This window comes from Heterocephalus glaber, unplaced genomic scaffold (assembly GCF_053883595.1).
Source record: "Heterocephalus glaber isolate CG9 unplaced genomic scaffold, H.glaber_assembly_v1.0 deba00000594, whole genome shotgun sequence".
NCBI lineage: Eukaryota > Metazoa > Chordata > Mammalia > Rodentia > Bathyergidae > Heterocephalus > Heterocephalus glaber.
Window position 1 is genome coordinate 15,306,834 of NW_028258151.1, and position 16,529 is coordinate 15,323,362.

Sequence of the window (16,529 nt, forward strand, 5' to 3'; positions counted from 1 at the left end):
GCCTGGCAATGGCAGAGGCAGGATTCGAACCCTTAATGGAGCAGGTTCCTGATGCCCTATTAAAGCATACTTGGGCTGGGCATGGTGGCACATGCATGTAATCCCAGTACTCAGAGGCTAAGGCAGGAGGATTGTCACAGTTCCAGGCCAGCCTGGGCTACATAGTGAGTTCAGGGCCAGCCTGAACTACATAGTGAGACCCTGTCTAAAAAACAAACAAAAAAACCAAACAACACACACACACACCAAGTCATAACTGAACAGAGCTACCTGGATAATGAAAGTTGGTCTCAGAAGGCACACAGTACAGTGACCATTTTCTGGCCTTGATTCTCCTGACTGCATCATGTACGGGCTACATGAAAACCCATTGATTTCTCTTTGTCTTCTTCCCCATTTTCCAATAGGAAACAGTGAACTGATACTAATGAAGCCTCTGGTAACTGATGTCTGGCACACAGGAAGCACTCGGCATACATCTATCAGCTGCTTTTCTTGTCGTCTGGGTCTGGGGGCCACCAAGGCTGGGGCAGGAGGGGCTGCCATTCAGAGATGGCCAACTGTGTCCAGGCTCTATGCTGCCTCCATATGGCATCTTTCTGAGTTTTTAATGTCTCTGGAAAGCTTCTACGTGATAAGGAAAGAAATGGTTCTGAGAGTAGGGTGATGGTAGGGCAGGGAAGAGAAGTTCATCAGCTTCTCATCACCTCACCACCTCATCAGCTCTCAGGAGGACAGGTGGAGTTACAGAGGCCTGGAGGAGGCATATCTCTCCTAGGGTGTTGTATTGAAAGAGGCTGCTACTGAATCCCTTGGATGTAGCCCTTGCTGTGGGTACCCAGATGACAAGCACTGAGAGATGGGATTGGAGAACGAGACGACGTGTGAGTTCTTTTTCTTTTTGCAGTGCTGGGATTGCACCCCCAGCCTCACACATGCCAGGCAAGTGGTTTACTACCTGAGCTGTACCCCCAGCCCCTCTTTATGCTTGATAAATCAGAGAGGCTCTTCGCCCCATTACTCTTCTCACCTTTCACATTCAGGAAAAAGTCTACTGATGGGATCTTAGGTGTTAGAGGAACACTGATTGCTTGGATGGAGTCATGGAACTACCACCCTGTGACATCCCATGTGGGTGCCCATGGATACATTTCTTATCTGCTCCAAGTGTCAGCTTCCTCAACTGAAAATTGGAATGATGATGAAACCTAATTCATAGCCAAGTGTTGTGGTACATGCCTGTAATCCCAGAACTGGGGAGGGTGAAGTGGGAGGATCTTAGTTTGTTGTTTTTTTTTTTTTTAGGAGGATCTTAGTTTTGAGGCCAGCCTGGACTACATATCGAGAGCTTGTCTCTGAAAAACCCAACCAAACCCCAAATCACAGTGTTGTGTTACAGATTAAATGAGAAACTTTCTGAAAAGCTCTTAGCTCAGTGTCTGGCCACAGACAAAAAGTTAATTTTGATTTTTATTGTGGTATCATTGGCCCTTCCTTGTTTCACAGAAATGTCAACTCAGTCACATTGAAGTGAACAAGAAGAAAAAGTGCCCTTTAGGGTGAAAACACAGTGATATAATTTCTGTCATTCAGAGCCACACCATTGCCATGTGATACTACCCCACCACATAAGCCAGTTGGGCTCTGTGTGAAAACACCATCATTGAGCGGGAAAGAAGGGACACAAACCCAACAGTCCAAGTAGGTTTCTTGCTAAACCTGAGAGGGACCTCTCTGTGAGAGCAGAACAGAGGTGTCTCTTATAGGCTAAGAGACTTTTTTTAAATAGAGTTTTTTGGCCGGCTTTTGAGGAGGTGGGTTGGAGAAGCAGCAGGCTCATGGCTGGCTGATGTGTCCTCTGTGACCTGCTGACCAGTCCTCCGGGGACTGCTCGTGGCCTAAGTAAAATGAAACCTACTTTTCTCTAAGATGGCAGGGAGAGGGGGCTCATTCGAACTGGTAGTGTCCCTGTCCCTGTCCGGGCTCTATCAATCCTGATGCGCACTGTCCCCACTCAGGAAAGGTTCTAATTACTGCTGTGCTGTCAGTGCCACAGATAGACAGATGTTAGCCTGACTCACATGAACACATGGTAAATTCTGTTGACGAGGCAAGTCAGAAAGAGCCAAGCCCAGCAATTCCCAGGCAACTGACCTGCCCACTGTGACTACTGTGAATATATTTACCACCAACACTTCCTTGACAAGGAAGTGGTCCCTTATTAAGGTCCCTTGTCAAGGACCACGAGGGGTCTGAGATGCTACCCAACTTGTGAGCTAACAAGTTAGCCTGCCACTGCACTGGTTCATAGAAGCAGATATAAGATTCCTGGGTCAGAAACAGAGGACTTCGTTATGGCACTGCGACAGCATGAGCACCAGTGACATAGGAAATGAGGGTACGGGAAAGGAGGTTGCGGACATAGGTGTGACTTGTTAATTACAAGATCCTAGGGCTGGGGATGTATCTCAGTGGCACTGCGCCTGCCTGGCAAACTCAAAGTCCTGAGTTTGGTTCCCAGTACCAAAAAAAAAAAAAAAAAAGATTCTGGAACACATGCACAGCACAGTTCCCAAGGTTTTCCATAGGATGCCCTAGACCTGATGTCAGCCTGAGGAGTGGGATCCCAGCCTGGCCTCTCAGGACTCATATATAGAAGTTCTCATGGATTTCCTTGAGATTTGGGCACAGCCACCAAGAGCTTGCTCTCATGGCTTTCTTCATGATAGCCGGCTCTGCTTCCTCTAGGGTATACTTTTACCTTGCTTTTTCCTCTTTTACTCAACCCAAGCTCACTCTGCAGAGCCACTTTCTTCCTCACTCTTTGCTTTTACTTTTTCAAATAAACTTTGCCACTGCTTTTTGCTTGTTTCATTCAGTTCTTTGTTTGAGAAAAGAAGAAGCTGGAATCCAGTGATGAGGCACTTTTAAAGGGGCTGCCTGATAATACCAGCATACTGACATCAACTCCCCTCATCCCCAAGTCCCATGGGGGTGATGCTGTTGGCTCAGACAGAAGTCTGAACTTGGGGTGGGCTGCATCATGGATGAGGACTCTAAGCTTAGGGAATCCAAAGGCAGTAAGCATCCCTGTCCCTTCCTGTGGACAGACACTATCTCCATCTCTCATGGCTTTTGCTGTACAGATATCCTTGAAAAGAGTCCAGACCAAAGGGACTTGCAAGATGTGCAGAAACTCCAGAGATCCATGGGAATTTGTCTTCCAATAATATCCACTTCTCATTTTGATGCCAGCTTAGCTTTTGGTGAATTTTTTCACAAGTACATTACTCTGTGGGCAAATCTTATTCATCTGATCAACAGGGCCGAGAACCAAATCTGTTAAATTGTCACATTCAGCACTGATCAAGGATATTAGCAGCAGAACAGGGCTCCAAGCAACAGGATGAGATCAACTTGCAGTATTAATCTCAGTCATGCCCTTCAGGGTCCCTGGTAAGAAAATCCATAAAGCATCAGATCTACTTTTTCTTATTTTTTATTATTTTGGTTTTGTTTTTAGGCTGGGTCTTGCTATGTATCTCAGGAAGCTGGCTTCAAACTCACAGTGATCCTCCTGCCTCAGCCTCCTGAGTACTGGGATTACAGGCCTGCACCACCACACCTGGCTCAGGCCTGCTTCAGAAAGCCAGGCAACTTTCTCTGTAAGTCTCCATGTGACCTCCCTACTTGACCCACTGCAGACTGTATTGACACTTGCATGAACTCTGTCTTGGCCCCCAAAGAAGCCCAGGGAGATTCTACCACCCCTAACCACCTTGGCTGACCTAAATGATCCAAGGTAGTGGTCACTTTGACTAAAGTCAGGGACAAATTCCAAGTTGCTGTGTTTTCAGGAGACAAGTTAATATGCGACTTCCACATAAGTAGGACGGTCTCAGGGGGCACATGATGCTTCTCCCCCAAGCCAGTGGGACCTGCATCAGATGGGGGACAAAGACTGATAGTGCCCTGAATGTGGCCTCCTCACAGCCCAATTTGAACAAGTAGTCTAGTCCTTGTTTTGGGAAGGACTGACGGAGGGCATCAGTCAACTTGTCTTATTTGTCCATGCCTCTGGGGTGGCATTTGTCACCCCATGGAATGACTCAGTGATGGCTACAGGAGTGGGATGGGGCCACTTCTGGAGGTGTTGGTGTTTATGTAGGCAGTACAAGAGCTGAGGTCACTCCTGAAGTTTCCCAACTCTGGAGAAGGCCAAGTAGAAGGACAATCAAACAGAGCCTTCTGGTGGAGAATAGCAAACCCAACATGCAGTTAAATTTAAGGCATTTGGGCTGGGGATTTAGCTCAGTAGTTTTGGCACCTGCTGTGCAGGCACAAGGACCCAAGTTCAATCCCTGGTACCAAAACAAAACAAAAAAATTTAAGGAACTAGCCTGTAATCCCAACTGATATGCTTATATCTAGATGTCCTCCCAAAGCCTCATGTACTCATTGGTGGGACTTTTTAGAGGTGGCCAGATCTAGGATACGTGACACTGGGATTAAGAGTGTTTGGTACTGGGCCAGGGATTTAGCTCAGTGGCACAGTGCCTGCCTCACAAGCGCCAGGTCCTGAGTTTGATCCCTCGTACCAAAAAAAAAAAAGAGTGTTTGGTACTAGCTGGGCATGGTGGCATAAACTGGCATGGTGGCACATGCCTGTAGTCCCAGCATTTAAGAGGCTGAGACAGGAGGATCACCACTAAATTTGAGGCCAGCCTGGGCTACATAGTGAGTTCAAGGCCAGCCTAAACTACATAGAGATCCTGTCTCAAAAAAAAAAAACTGTTTGGTACTGGTCAGGTGTGGTGGTGCTTGCCTGTAATCCCAGCACTTAGAAGGCTGGGGCAGGAAATTCAAGGCTAGCCTGAACTACATAGCAAGACCCTGTCTCAAAAAAAAAAAAAAAAAAAGAGTGTGTTATACTAGGATTTGTCCACTAATTGGTTTATCATAGCTCTGGGTGTGGATAATGGGGAGCCCCACTGTGGGTGTGGGTGGCACCACCCAAAAACCTTTTAGCCTGAATGGAATAAAAGGGAAAGGGAGACTGCTCAGTTTTTGCTGCTTCTTGCTGCTTTTTTCTGCCTGCCTTGCCATGGACTGTTTCTCCTCTGTGATGACCTCTGCCATGCTGCCCTGCCTTGGAGCCAACTGATTATGGACCAAAACCTCTACAAACTATGAGCTGAAGTCAACCTTTTCTCTCTCTCTTTTTTTTTTTTTGTACTGGAGATCGAACTCAGGACCTTGTGCTTGGGAGGCAGGCGTGGTGCCGCTAAGCTAAATTCCTGGCCCTTCTCTCATTTTTTTTTAAGACAGGGTCTTACTGTGTAGTTCAGACTGGCCTTGAACTCATTATGTAGCCTAGGCTGGCCTCAAACTCTCCATGATCCTCCTGCCTCAGCCTCCTGAGTGCTGGGATGACAGGCATACACAACCAGGCCTGACCAAACCTTTCCTCTTTTAACTTGTGGGTGTTGGGTATTGTGTCTCAGCAACAACGAGAAAAGTAACAAAGACACCAACACCCTGGGAGGCTGAGGCAGGAGGATTACTAGTTCTAGCCCAGCCTGGGCAATTTAGCAGCTTAGCTAAACCCTGTCTCAAAATTTTAAAAAAATTTAAAGGGCTGGGAATGTAGCTCAGTGTGAAGGCCCTAGGTTCAATCACCAGGAAAGACAAATAAATAAATAAATAAATAAATAAGAAAAATTAAGACACTTAGAAGCATCTAGGAGAGGGAGGAAGGGTGTGTTCCTTAGTGAGGAAGACTCTAGGGAGGAACAGAGCATTAATGTCCCTCTTCTCCCACATCTCCCAAGAGCTGAGGTTTGCCTTCCTGGTGGCCAAGGTCACTACCCTGCCTGTGCTGTCACAGAATTGATGTGTTCCATCCCAGTAGCTGGAATTTAACCTTTCCCAATCACCCCCTATCATGTGGCCCTGTCACCTGGGTCACACAGGGGAAAGACAAGGGCATTTCTATCAAACTCACAGGGACACATAGGCCTGCGTTGCACATGTGCCACTGCTGAGGGGACTCAAAGAGAGAAAGCACTGCAGTTATTCTCACCACAACAAGAGTTCTGGTAACCTGGACCCCTGTGCTTCCACCTGAGATTGCACCAACCAGGCTGGTCTGGAATCAGTTAGGGACAAATAGGAGATATCTTGTCCAGGAATGGTGAGTATGGAACCTGGAGTTTTAAAAATTGGTCTGGATAAACTTCCACCCCTCTCATTCTGATCATTATGAAGGGTATCGCCAAGAGGAGATGTCCCCTCCTGGGGACACTGCCTTCAGTGACTGGGCTGTCTCACTAAGGTACAAGGACCAGATGGAGTCAGAAATTCTCTTAAATTCATTCCTGAAGAAGTCCCCCGCTTTCAGTACTGGGGATTGAAAGTAGGGCCTTCTCGCACAGCATTTTGAAATGAAGTATCACTAAGTTGCTACGGCTGGGCTCAATGTGGCAATCTTCTTGCCTCAGCCTTCCAGAGGGCTGGGATTACAGGTGCCACCACCATTCCTCACCAGAAATGGACTTGTGTTGATTTCTGAGGAGCCTGTTTCAGGGCTCAATGGTACTATAAGCCCGTGGATGGTAAAGGTATGGTCCACTGAACCTCTTGTTGTTGTGGTGGTGGGGTTTTTTTTGGTACCGGGGATCGAACTCGGGACCTTGCATTTGCAAGGCAGACAGCGGAAACATTGAGCTAAATCCCCTGACTCAGCTGAGCCTCTTGACTATCAGAACATTGTTGAATGGCTTTTGAGATACAAAGTGCTCCATCGCTAGTCCAGACAGCTATAAACATAATGCAAGACTCATCTCAAGAACCACATGGTGTGGCCAGAATTGGCTGACTACTCTGGAAGAGCAGCACTCTAGGGAGAAAGTGTGAGCTATCACCTTAGCTCCGACTGAGAAACACAAGTTGGTGTGTTCACCTGGACTCAGAGTATGAGGGGGAATGCTGCATATCTAGTGGCCTCCCTCAGCAGAGGACCGAAAAGATGGATTTCTTAGCAGGAATCACAGGTCTGGCATGGAGTGGGAATCCCCATGTCAGAAGCATAGAATCTTCCTCTCAGGTAAAAAAGCCGAAAACCAAGACCAGACCAGGCCACAACAAGCCTTTATTGCAGGGACAATCTGCCGGCATGTCTGAACCAAGGAGAGACAAAAGCAATATGGCTGGGACAGGGAGCGTTTTTTACAGGAGCTGGGGTGAGGTTCAGTGAGGTAGTGGTTAGGGACTGGAGGAGCCAGTGACATCACTAGTTGCTAGGAGGAGAGCAAGTATTAGGTTACTCTTTTGGTGGGAATAGGGGCATGTTGGAAAGGTTGTCCTTTGGTGGGAGAAGCCATCTTGGGGTGGCTTTAGGTAGGGAGCAGGGCATTATGGGAAGATGGCTGCTATTATATATAGTAGCCATATTAGGGTGAGGGAAATCTATCACTTCCTTTGTGCCTGTGCTTTGATGGTGGCTGTGTTGCCATATCTGGTGTGATGGTGGTCTGGGCAGAAATGGAGGTGATGCAGGCAATGAAGAAAGATCGACAGCTGGAGTCATTAGTCTCACCAGGGAATGGCCTTTAACACAACCTCTGTAAGCATTGTAGACCGGTGCTCTCAAACTTTTCGGCAACAGGGTCTGGTTTTGTGGAAGACAATTTTTCCTTTGACTAGGATTGGGGTAGTGTGGGTGAGAGGTGATGGTTTGGGGATAACTGGAAGGAACATAACTGAGACCCCTCACATGCACAGTTCACAACAGGACTTGCACTCCTAAGAGAATCTAATGCTATCTGCAGAGCTGACAGGAAGTGGAGCTGACATGGGAGTGGAGCTCAGGAGTTGAAGCAAGCAAGGGAGAGGATGTAAATGCAGATGACACTTTGCTTAGTCACCAGCCACTCACCTCCTCAGGCCCTGGATTGGTACCTGGAGCTGAGTACCCCTGATGGAGATGGTTTGAGCAACCAAGATTTATTCCCATAGTTAGCTGAAAATGTTGCTATACACAGCCCTGTATTGTTTGGAAGGGCTCTTCTTACTACTGGCATTATCTCCTTCACATTTGAGAGGCTCCATGACACAGCAACCACAGCCACATGGCTTTTTGCTTGCAGTGGCAAGCTTTTCACCCGTGGGCTGACCTGGCTTTAATGTGGTCAGTATCTAGCTAAAGGTCTTGTCAGTTTTGTTGATCTTTACAAAGAACTAACTTTTGGGCTAGTTAATTTCCACTATCACTTTTCTATTCTTTGTTTCCACTTTAATTTTTGTTACATCCTTCCTTCAGCTTGTATTTGGTTAGCTTTGATCTAGTTTCTTTCTTTCTTTTTTTTTTTTTGGTACCAGGGATCGAACTTGGGTCCTTGTGGTTGCAAGGCAGGCGGCGGAACCACTGAGCTAAATCCCTGGCCCCTTCTTTTTTTTCTTTTGAGACAGGATTTTGCTTTCTTGAACTTGCTATGTAGCCCAGGCTGGCCTCAAACTCCCAGTGATCCTCCTGCCTCAGACTCCCGAATCCTGGGATTACAGGCATGCACCACCACACTTGGGCTGACTTTATTAAAGAAGATCACCTTGATAGGGGATATTTCTTTTTTTTAAGCAAAACATTTATTGGTACTTTTTTTATACACGTAATGATAACATTCATTATAGGGAATTTGTACCTGAACATGATATATCTTCCTTCTCCCCCCCCCCGTCTTAACCCCCCCCCCCCCCGTCCCAGTAGGGGATATTTCTGCCTCATTGTCATAGTAAAGATCTCTTAGGTTTTCACCTGGTCTTTTTTTTGGTACGGGGGATCAAACTCAGATCCTTGCACTTGTGAGGCAGGCGCTGGAACCACTGAGCTAAATCCCCGGCCCAATTTAGGTAAATCTTTATGATTAGCTCCACACCCCAGAAACTCAACGACCTAGCCCCAACCAGGGGGATGTCTGGCAGTTGACTTCGAACCCACTGCATGGTACTTGGCCTGCAGGCACCTTCCTAATTCCACCTCATGAGCAGAATAAAGTTGAAGACTATTTATTGCTTGGTTCGTCATATTATTTGGCCAGTATGTATGCTACCAATTCCCTGCCCTCCCTTCAAAACCTGTTAATCAGCTCATGAGACCTTCATCTTTTTTTTTGTTTTTGTTTTTTTTGTTTTTTTTGGTACCAGGGATCAAACTCAGGACCTTTCGCTTGCAAGGCAGGTGGTGGAACCACTGAGCTAAATCCCCGGCCCCTTCATCTTTTTTCTTACCAAAAGATACACCAAGGGGCCCGGGGATTTACCTCAGTGGTTCTGCTGCCTGCCTCACAAGTGGAAGGTCCCGAGTTCAATTCCCAGTACCAAAAAAAAAAAAAAAAAATACATCAAGGGCTGGAATTGTAGCTCAGTGTTAAGTAGTGTGCTTGCCTACCATGGATGAGGCCCTGGGTTTAATCCTTAGTACCCTGGTACTATCACCACCACCACCAAAACAAATAAACAAAACAGTAAAAGAAAGAAAAGAAAGACACATCTCTACCCACATCCCACTCTCATTGTAAAAACTGTCAAAATTGTGTAGGGTCTAAGATTTTACTCTACTTTTTTTTGTTTGTTTGTTTTACTCTACTTTTTTATGGTGCCATGGATTGAACCCAAGGCCTCATGCATGCTGAACATGTGCTCCACTTCTGATCCCTTTACCCTACTTTTAAGCAAACAAGTCAGACTGACAGAAGCTTATGGATGCTGGCAAAAGACACCAAACTTCTGGGTCAGAGATAAAAGGACATTATTATAGCACACTAAGCAACATGAAAATGAGTGTATCTATGTCCTTCTTCTTCCCTTCAAGTCTAATGAAGACAATGCACATGGGCCCACATGGATGCCTATACACATGACCAGTTGGATTATAGGACAGGAAAACAAACCTTTTGGGGGGTGTGTTTGTGTGTGTGTGTGTGTGATACTGGAGATTGAATCCAGGTCCTTTGCACTAAGCTACATCACCAGCAATTCTTTTTTTTTTGGTACTGGGGATTGAACTCAGGACCTTGCACTTGCAAGGCAGGCAGCAGAACCACTGAGCTAAATCCCTGGCCCAGCACTTCTCTTTTGAGACAGGGTCTCACTAAGTTCCCCAGGCTTTGCTTGAACTTGTGGTCCTCATGCCTCAGCCTCCCTGAATGCCAGGATTACAGGCATGTACCACCATGCCCTGTTGAATACAAATCTTTTATAATGAGCAGTAAGGATGCCTGTCCTTTGTTCTAGAGGAAGACATCTTTGCAGTCCAAGGTTGTTCACTACACAAGCATCCTTGAAAAGATGACATGGTGGTGCACCCCTGCAAACCCAACTACTCAGAGGCTGAGGCAGGAGGTTCATAAATTTGAGACCAGTCTTGACAATTTAAAATAAAATAAAAGGGCCAGGGGGTTTAGCTCAGTGGTGCTGCCTCCTGCCTTACAAGCACAAGGTTCCGAGTTTAATCCCTGGTACCAAACTAAACAAACAAACAAACAAATAAATAAATAATAAAAATAAAATAAGTAAAAATAAAATTTAAATTAAAAGGGCTGGGGATGTTACTTGGTGCTAAAGTGCTCAATTAGCATGTACAAGGTCTGGGTTCAAATCTCCAGTACCAGGAAGAAAGAGAAAGAAAGGATGAAAGAAAGAAAGAAAGAAAGAGGCTGGAGATTTAGCTCAGTGGTTCTGCCACCTGCCCCGAAAGCGCAAGGTCCCAAGTTCAATCCCTGGTACCAGAAAAAAAAAAAAGACAATAGAAGAAAGAAAAAGAGACACATCATTGATCTTGTATAGCGGCCTGCCCTCACGCTATAGGGTGCACTTCTCTTCTTAGTTTTACTTGGCCCAAACTTGTTCTTTTCTTTTCCTACCTTTGTTTCTTCTTATTTTTTTAAGTTGGGTTTTTTTTTCTCTTTTTTGGAGACCATGATAAGGACCTTGGGTTGTCTAAATGTAATGGAGAGATGCCAGATTTTTTTTTTTGAGACACTATGTGGCCCAGGCTGGCCTTGAACTCACAGTGATCCTCCTGCCTCAGCCTCCAGAGTGCTGGGATTACAGGCGTGTGCCACCACATTCAGCTGCCAGATGATTTTGAGCAAAAGTAAGCTGATCTATGTTTTAAAAGAATTACTCAGTTTCCTGCTTTGTAAAATGGTGGTAATAGTTGCACTTGCTCCATAATGTTCTCAGGAGGACTACATGAAAGGGACTAGGTGGGGAGGACCAGTGTGAGGGTCTTAGTGGTGCTACGAAGAGAAGACAGTGAGTAGGCACCTGTGATGACACAAAGGGTGCACTGAGAAATTCAGAACAGGCTTGGAGCTACAGACATTAATGACCTGGAAGATCTGTGCACACAGACTGGAGTCCAAGAAATGGTTCTGGAACAGTCCTTCCAGTCAGCCTGGCAAAAATGGCCTGGATGGGCCAGGGATCTAGCTCAGTGGTTCTGCCAAATGCCTTGAAAGTTTAAGGTCTCGAGTTCGATCCCCCATACCAAAAAAAAAAAAGATCCGGAGTTAGCTGAGCTTGGTGGCGCAAGTGTATAATCCCAGCACTCAGGAGGCTGAAGGAGGAGGATTGCTGAGTTTGAGGCCAGCCTGGGCTACATAGTGAGTTCAAGGCCAGCCTGAACTGCATAAGGAGACCCGTCTCAAAAAACCAAAACAACAAAAAAAGAAATGACCTAGGGTATGGCCTCTGAGTTAGGCACACTGCTGCCCAAGAGAATACTGGCGATGGAGACAGCCAAGGACACACACAGGTCTTTCCCCTAAGAAGGCAGCAAGGCGGGCCAGGGATTTAGCTCAGTGGTTCCACCGCCTGTTTCACAAGCATAAGGTCCTGAGTTTGATCCCCGGTACCAAAAAAAAAGCAAAAGAAGGCAAGCAAGGATGAGAAAGGATGAGAAACTGGGAGAAGAAAGAAAGAAGGACAAGGTGAAGAAAAAGAGGAAAAAGAAGGGGAGGAGGTGGCGGCAGCAGCAAGGGTGCCTGGCGTGGTGATGCACACCCGTAGTCCCAGCACTAGGGAGGCTGAGGCAGGAGGATCGCCAAGAGTTTAAGGCCAGCCTGGACTGCATAGTGAGTTCAAGGCCAGCCTGGGCTACATAGAGCTTGCCTAAAAACAAAAAACCAATAAGGACAACCAAACCAAACTAAAACACCAAAAACAGAAAGAAAGAAAAAAAACGTTCCCAGACCTCTGTGGGGGGTGGACAAACTGGGAAACCAGATATACAAAAGGGGAGGGTCTTGAAATTGGCACAGTGTGACAATGACCTCTGCCTGGCTTGTCCTGCTGGTCCAAGCGAGCAATGTGGCCTGAGGAGGCTCTACGCGCCCGCAAAGGGCCGTCTGTTACTACAGTTGTCTGTCTTAATGATGCCTCGGCCTCACTTGCCCAACCCCCCGCCCCCCGCTCGGCGTGTGCGGAAAGGGAAACCCCAGGGCAAGCAGAGGCCAAGGGGGACTTCTCCAACCAAGTGGTCCCCTCCATCCACGGCGGCCAGGAAGGATGACCTTGTGAAGTTACTTTCAAGTCCTGAGAGAACACAGAACACAGTAGTTTCAACCGACACGCCTCTCTACTCCAAAGTGGCCTCCCACCGGGTTCCGGCAGCCCGACACGCCTCCTGGGCTGGGTCTACCCTACAGCAGACACGCCCCACTCCGGGCAGAACGGGCTGAGGTCTCAGAATACGTCACTTCCGCCCCCACCGTGGGGGGGCCCACATGGAAGGGGCGGAGCCGCAGCGCAGGCGCGCTGCCCTTGTGTCACTTCCGGCGAACCCATCGGCGACATCGGCAACATGGCCCTGAACGGCGCTGGTGAGGGCTTGGGCTGCCAGGGCCTGTGGCTGTGGGACTAGGGAGGCAGCTTGCTTCGGCAAGACTCCGGCCCCTTGTGCCTGTCTTCCTCAGAAGTCGACGATTTCTCCTGGGAGCCCCCGACTGAGGCGGAGACGAAGGTGCTGCAGGCACGACGAGAGCGGCAGGATCGCATCTCCCGGCTCATTGGCGATTATCTGCTGCGCGGTTATCGCATGCTGGGCGAGACATGCGCGGACTGCGGGGTGAGGAGAGACTCGGGCGAGTGGTAGAGGATGGGGCCGGGGGCCAGGCAGCACGGACCTTCCTCAGTTCTCCCCGCTGGATCCCATCACCCTGCGTCTCACCCGTGCCCCGTGTCTTTCTGGTTCCTAGACAATCCTCCTCCAAGACAAACAGCGGAAAATCTACTGCGTGGCTTGTCAAGAGCTTGATTCAGACGTGGATAAAGATAATCCGGGTGAGGGGCTATGTGTGCTAGGCGGAGGAGCAGCAAGGCGACCAATGTCCAGGAGCAGTAGACCTGGGAAGTGACAGTGGAGGGTGTAGGTGAGGCCAGGAGTAATGTGCTTTCCCCTTTCAACTCTAGCCAGGACCATTCATTCAGTAAGACCGCTAAAAACCTCCTGTTCCCAACACCATAGGAGAGTCTGAGCTCCATCAGACAAACTTGATGGAGAGATAAAGCTAGCACACAAATAAGCCTGGTTAGAAAAAAGTGGATTGGTGTTGAGAGTGTAGCTCAGTGGTAGGGTGCTTGCCTAAGATTAGTTAGACCCTGGGTTCCATCCCAAGCTCTGCAAAAGAAAGGTAGAAACTGGCTGAATTGCCTTATTAAGGGGCAGGGAAAACCCATAAGGACAGAAAGGAAGAGATATAGAGGAGGTGGCTCAGGCATCCTGACCATTGCACCCACTTTCTTCTTTCAGCATTGAATGCCCAGGCTGCTCTCTCCCAAGCTCGGGAGCATCAGCTCGCTTCTGCCACAGATCCCCCCTCAGGCTCTCGGCTCACACCCCAGCCCCCAGTACCCAGGCCGGAGCACTGTGAGGGAGCTGCAGCAGGGCTAAAAGCAGCCCAGGGGCCACCCCCTCCTGCAGTGCCTGCAGATGCAGATGCGGTGGCTTGCACACAGATGGTCCTCCTGAAGAAGCTGACCTGGGCTTCAGCTGAGCTGGGCTCAAGCGCCTCCCTGGAGACTAGCATCCAGCTGTGTGGCCTTATCCGGGCCTGTGCTGAGGCCCTGCAGAGCCTGAAGCAGCTGCAACACTAAGGATCCCCCCCCCCCCCCGCCGCCCAAATCCTGTAGAAAAACAGCTGTTCCTCTGTGTAGTTTATTCTTTTCTTGGTTCTGAGTGTGCATGCCAGCCCCAGCTCCACTTACCTTTTTCCTAATTTGGGCCTTTCACCCTTCCGCAATCTATTCTTCCTGATGCCCTGAGAGAAGAGTTGAGCTTATTTTTTCTCTGTTTCTGGAATCAGAATGAGAGGTAGGTAGCGGGCTATGTGATACTCCCTTTCTAAAGAAGAGGCCATAGTCTCCTGGCCTTGTCTGGAACGGCCCCCAGCCACTCATTCCCTACCGGTTCCCCTCCCTCCCCTGAGCATTCTCATTCTGTTATTTTACCACTTCATGCCCACCCCAGGTGCTTAGACGCTGACAGGGATTTTTGGGGACCCCAACATTGCACATTAAGAGCCAAGCATGGACTTGCCCCAGTCTCCTGGTCCCCACTTTTAGATCCTTAGGGAGGATAATTGTGCAGAACATTGTGTATGGGATGGGACAGCAAAAGGAACCATGTCTGCCCTTTTTGGCCTCTTTCATCCTCTTCCCCTTGTATGGGCACCCCAGTATCTATTTTTCAGCCGTACGCAACGGCAACGCAATACGGCAACGCAATACCACCGCCGTGGCCGTTTTAAGGGAAGCCCCGCCCTCACGGGGAGGCGGGGCCGAGGCGGAGTCTTTGGGGCGGGTGCGGGGGGGGCGGGGAGAACAAAGCGGGGCCTGCGGGTGGCGGCTGAGCTCCCCTGTGAGGCCCTGCGGGCGGAGGCCCGGGCGGAGCGTCCGAAAGAGGGAGGCTGCGTTGTCCTCCGCGCTGACCCGGCCATGAACGGGCTGCCCTCGGCCGAGGCGCCAGGTGGCGTGGGCTGCGCCTTGGCCGGGCTCCCGCCGCTACCGCGCGGCCTCAGCGGCCTCCTCAACGCGAGCGGGGGCTCGTGGCGGGAGCTGGAGCGCGTCTACAGCCAGCGCAGCCGCATCCACGACGAGCTGAGTCGCGCTGCGCGCGCCCCGGACGGGCCACGCCACGCCGCCGGTGCCTCCAGCTCTGGGCCCGTCTCGGGCCCGCGCCGGCCAGTCAACCTGGATTCGGCTCTAGCCGCGCTGCGCAAGGAGATGGTAAGTGGGTGAGGGGCTTCCGCGGGAGGGTTGGGGCAGGGCGGAGCGAAGAGGCTCGGGACTGGGATGGGGGGCCTAAGTCTCAGGCATTTGAGGCTTGTAACAGCAATTAGAAACAGTAGCAGCGCATGGCAGGAGTTACGTACGTTTTCGTGTTTCACTAATGTCCATCTCATCCTACTGGGTAGGTGTGTTACCTCATTTTATTGGTGAGGAAGGCTGGGTGACGCGTGAAGTTTCACATCTTGCAGGTTCTGTCTGTTGTCCCTAAAACTTTGACTTAGGAAGGTGCAGGAAAATTGGCCAGAGTTGTGGCCTGGGTTGGGGGCCTTGGATTCCAGGAGGGTGGGCTGGGGGTGGCCTGGACCCCAACTCCAGCCCACTGTCAGTTATCTGCAGGTGGGTCTGCGACAGTTGGATATGTCGTTGCTGTGCCAGTTGTGGGGCTTGTACGAGTCAATCCAGGACTACAAGCATCTGTGCCAAGACCTGAGCTTATGCCAGGACCTGTCATCCTCCCTGCACTCTGACAGCTCTTACCCACCTGATGCCGGCCTATCTGATGATGATGAGCCACCTGATGCCAGCCTGCCCCCCGACCCACCACCCCTCACTGTGCCCCACACGCACAATGCCCGTGACCAGTGGCTGCAGGATGCCTTCCACATCAGCCTCTGAAGATCTGGGGTCAGTGGGGATGACCTGAGCAAAAGGGGCAAAACTCACCCTTTCAGCCACCCTCAGACGACAGTGCCTGCTCTTCCACCGGTACCACCTCACCTTACCTCTCAGGAGGGCAAGGCGTGTGCCCTTCAGGCAAAACTGGCAGCCCCTCTCCTGGTGCGCTGGCACTGGATGGGCTCCTAGGTTGCAGCCTCTGCCTATGGCACTGGGCCTGCACTTCTCCCACATACGTGCACCCCTAGTTTGGCCAACCCGCCGTCTGGCTGTGGGGCCCAAAGCATCTTGCACTCCCTTCAGCGTCTCTGGGACTGGATTGAGTGCCTGGCTCCCACACATTTTTCACCTTTTGCTGCTCTTGGCAGCTCCTGGCTCAGGGGCATCCCACCTCTGTCCCTGGATTCCAATGTCCTGGATAAGGACTCCAGGACCCACCCTTGCACCCACTCATGGCGGTTAAAGGCTAGGGCCCCATGCTGGATATTTAAATTTAGGGGCAGCCTTCTGGGCGCATAAATAAATGCTCTCTTGGCTTTATTGTGTTTTGACTGCTTTACTCTGGG

The 16,529-nt window shown here is 49.6% G+C and overlaps 2 protein-coding genes across 3 annotated transcripts; both read left to right on the plus strand.

Annotated features, from left to right (window-relative positions):
• The first annotated feature begins 12,692 nt into the window (after positions 1 to 12,692).
• Positions 12,693 to 14,218, plus strand: Znrd2 (zinc ribbon domain containing 2). The gene is made up of 4 exons (XM_004852393.4): positions 12,693 to 12,881; positions 12,975 to 13,126; positions 13,257 to 13,341; positions 13,811 to 14,218. The coding sequence occupies exons 1-4, from the start codon at positions 12,863 to 12,865 to the stop codon at positions 14,152 to 14,154; spliced, it is 600 nt and encodes a 199-aa protein (XP_004852450.1). The 5' UTR covers positions 12,693 to 12,862; the 3' UTR covers positions 14,155 to 14,218.
• A 464-nt stretch (positions 14,219 to 14,682) lies between these two features.
• On the plus strand, positions 14,683 to 16,503 carry Fam89b (family with sequence similarity 89 member B). Of its 2 annotated transcripts, none has more exons than XM_087205319.1 (2): positions 14,683 to 15,285; positions 15,675 to 16,503. In XM_087205319.1, exons 1-2 carry the CDS (start codon positions 14,683 to 14,685, stop codon positions 15,813 to 15,815), a joined length of 744 nt encoding a protein of 247 aa, XP_087061445.1. In that variant the 3' UTR covers positions 15,816 to 16,503. The 2 variants fall into 2 exon arrangements, with proteins under 2 accessions (XP_087061445.1, XP_004852451.2); XM_004852394.4 differs by having other exon boundaries at positions 15,685 to 16,503.
• The last annotated feature ends 26 nt before the right edge of the window (positions 16,504 to 16,529 follow it).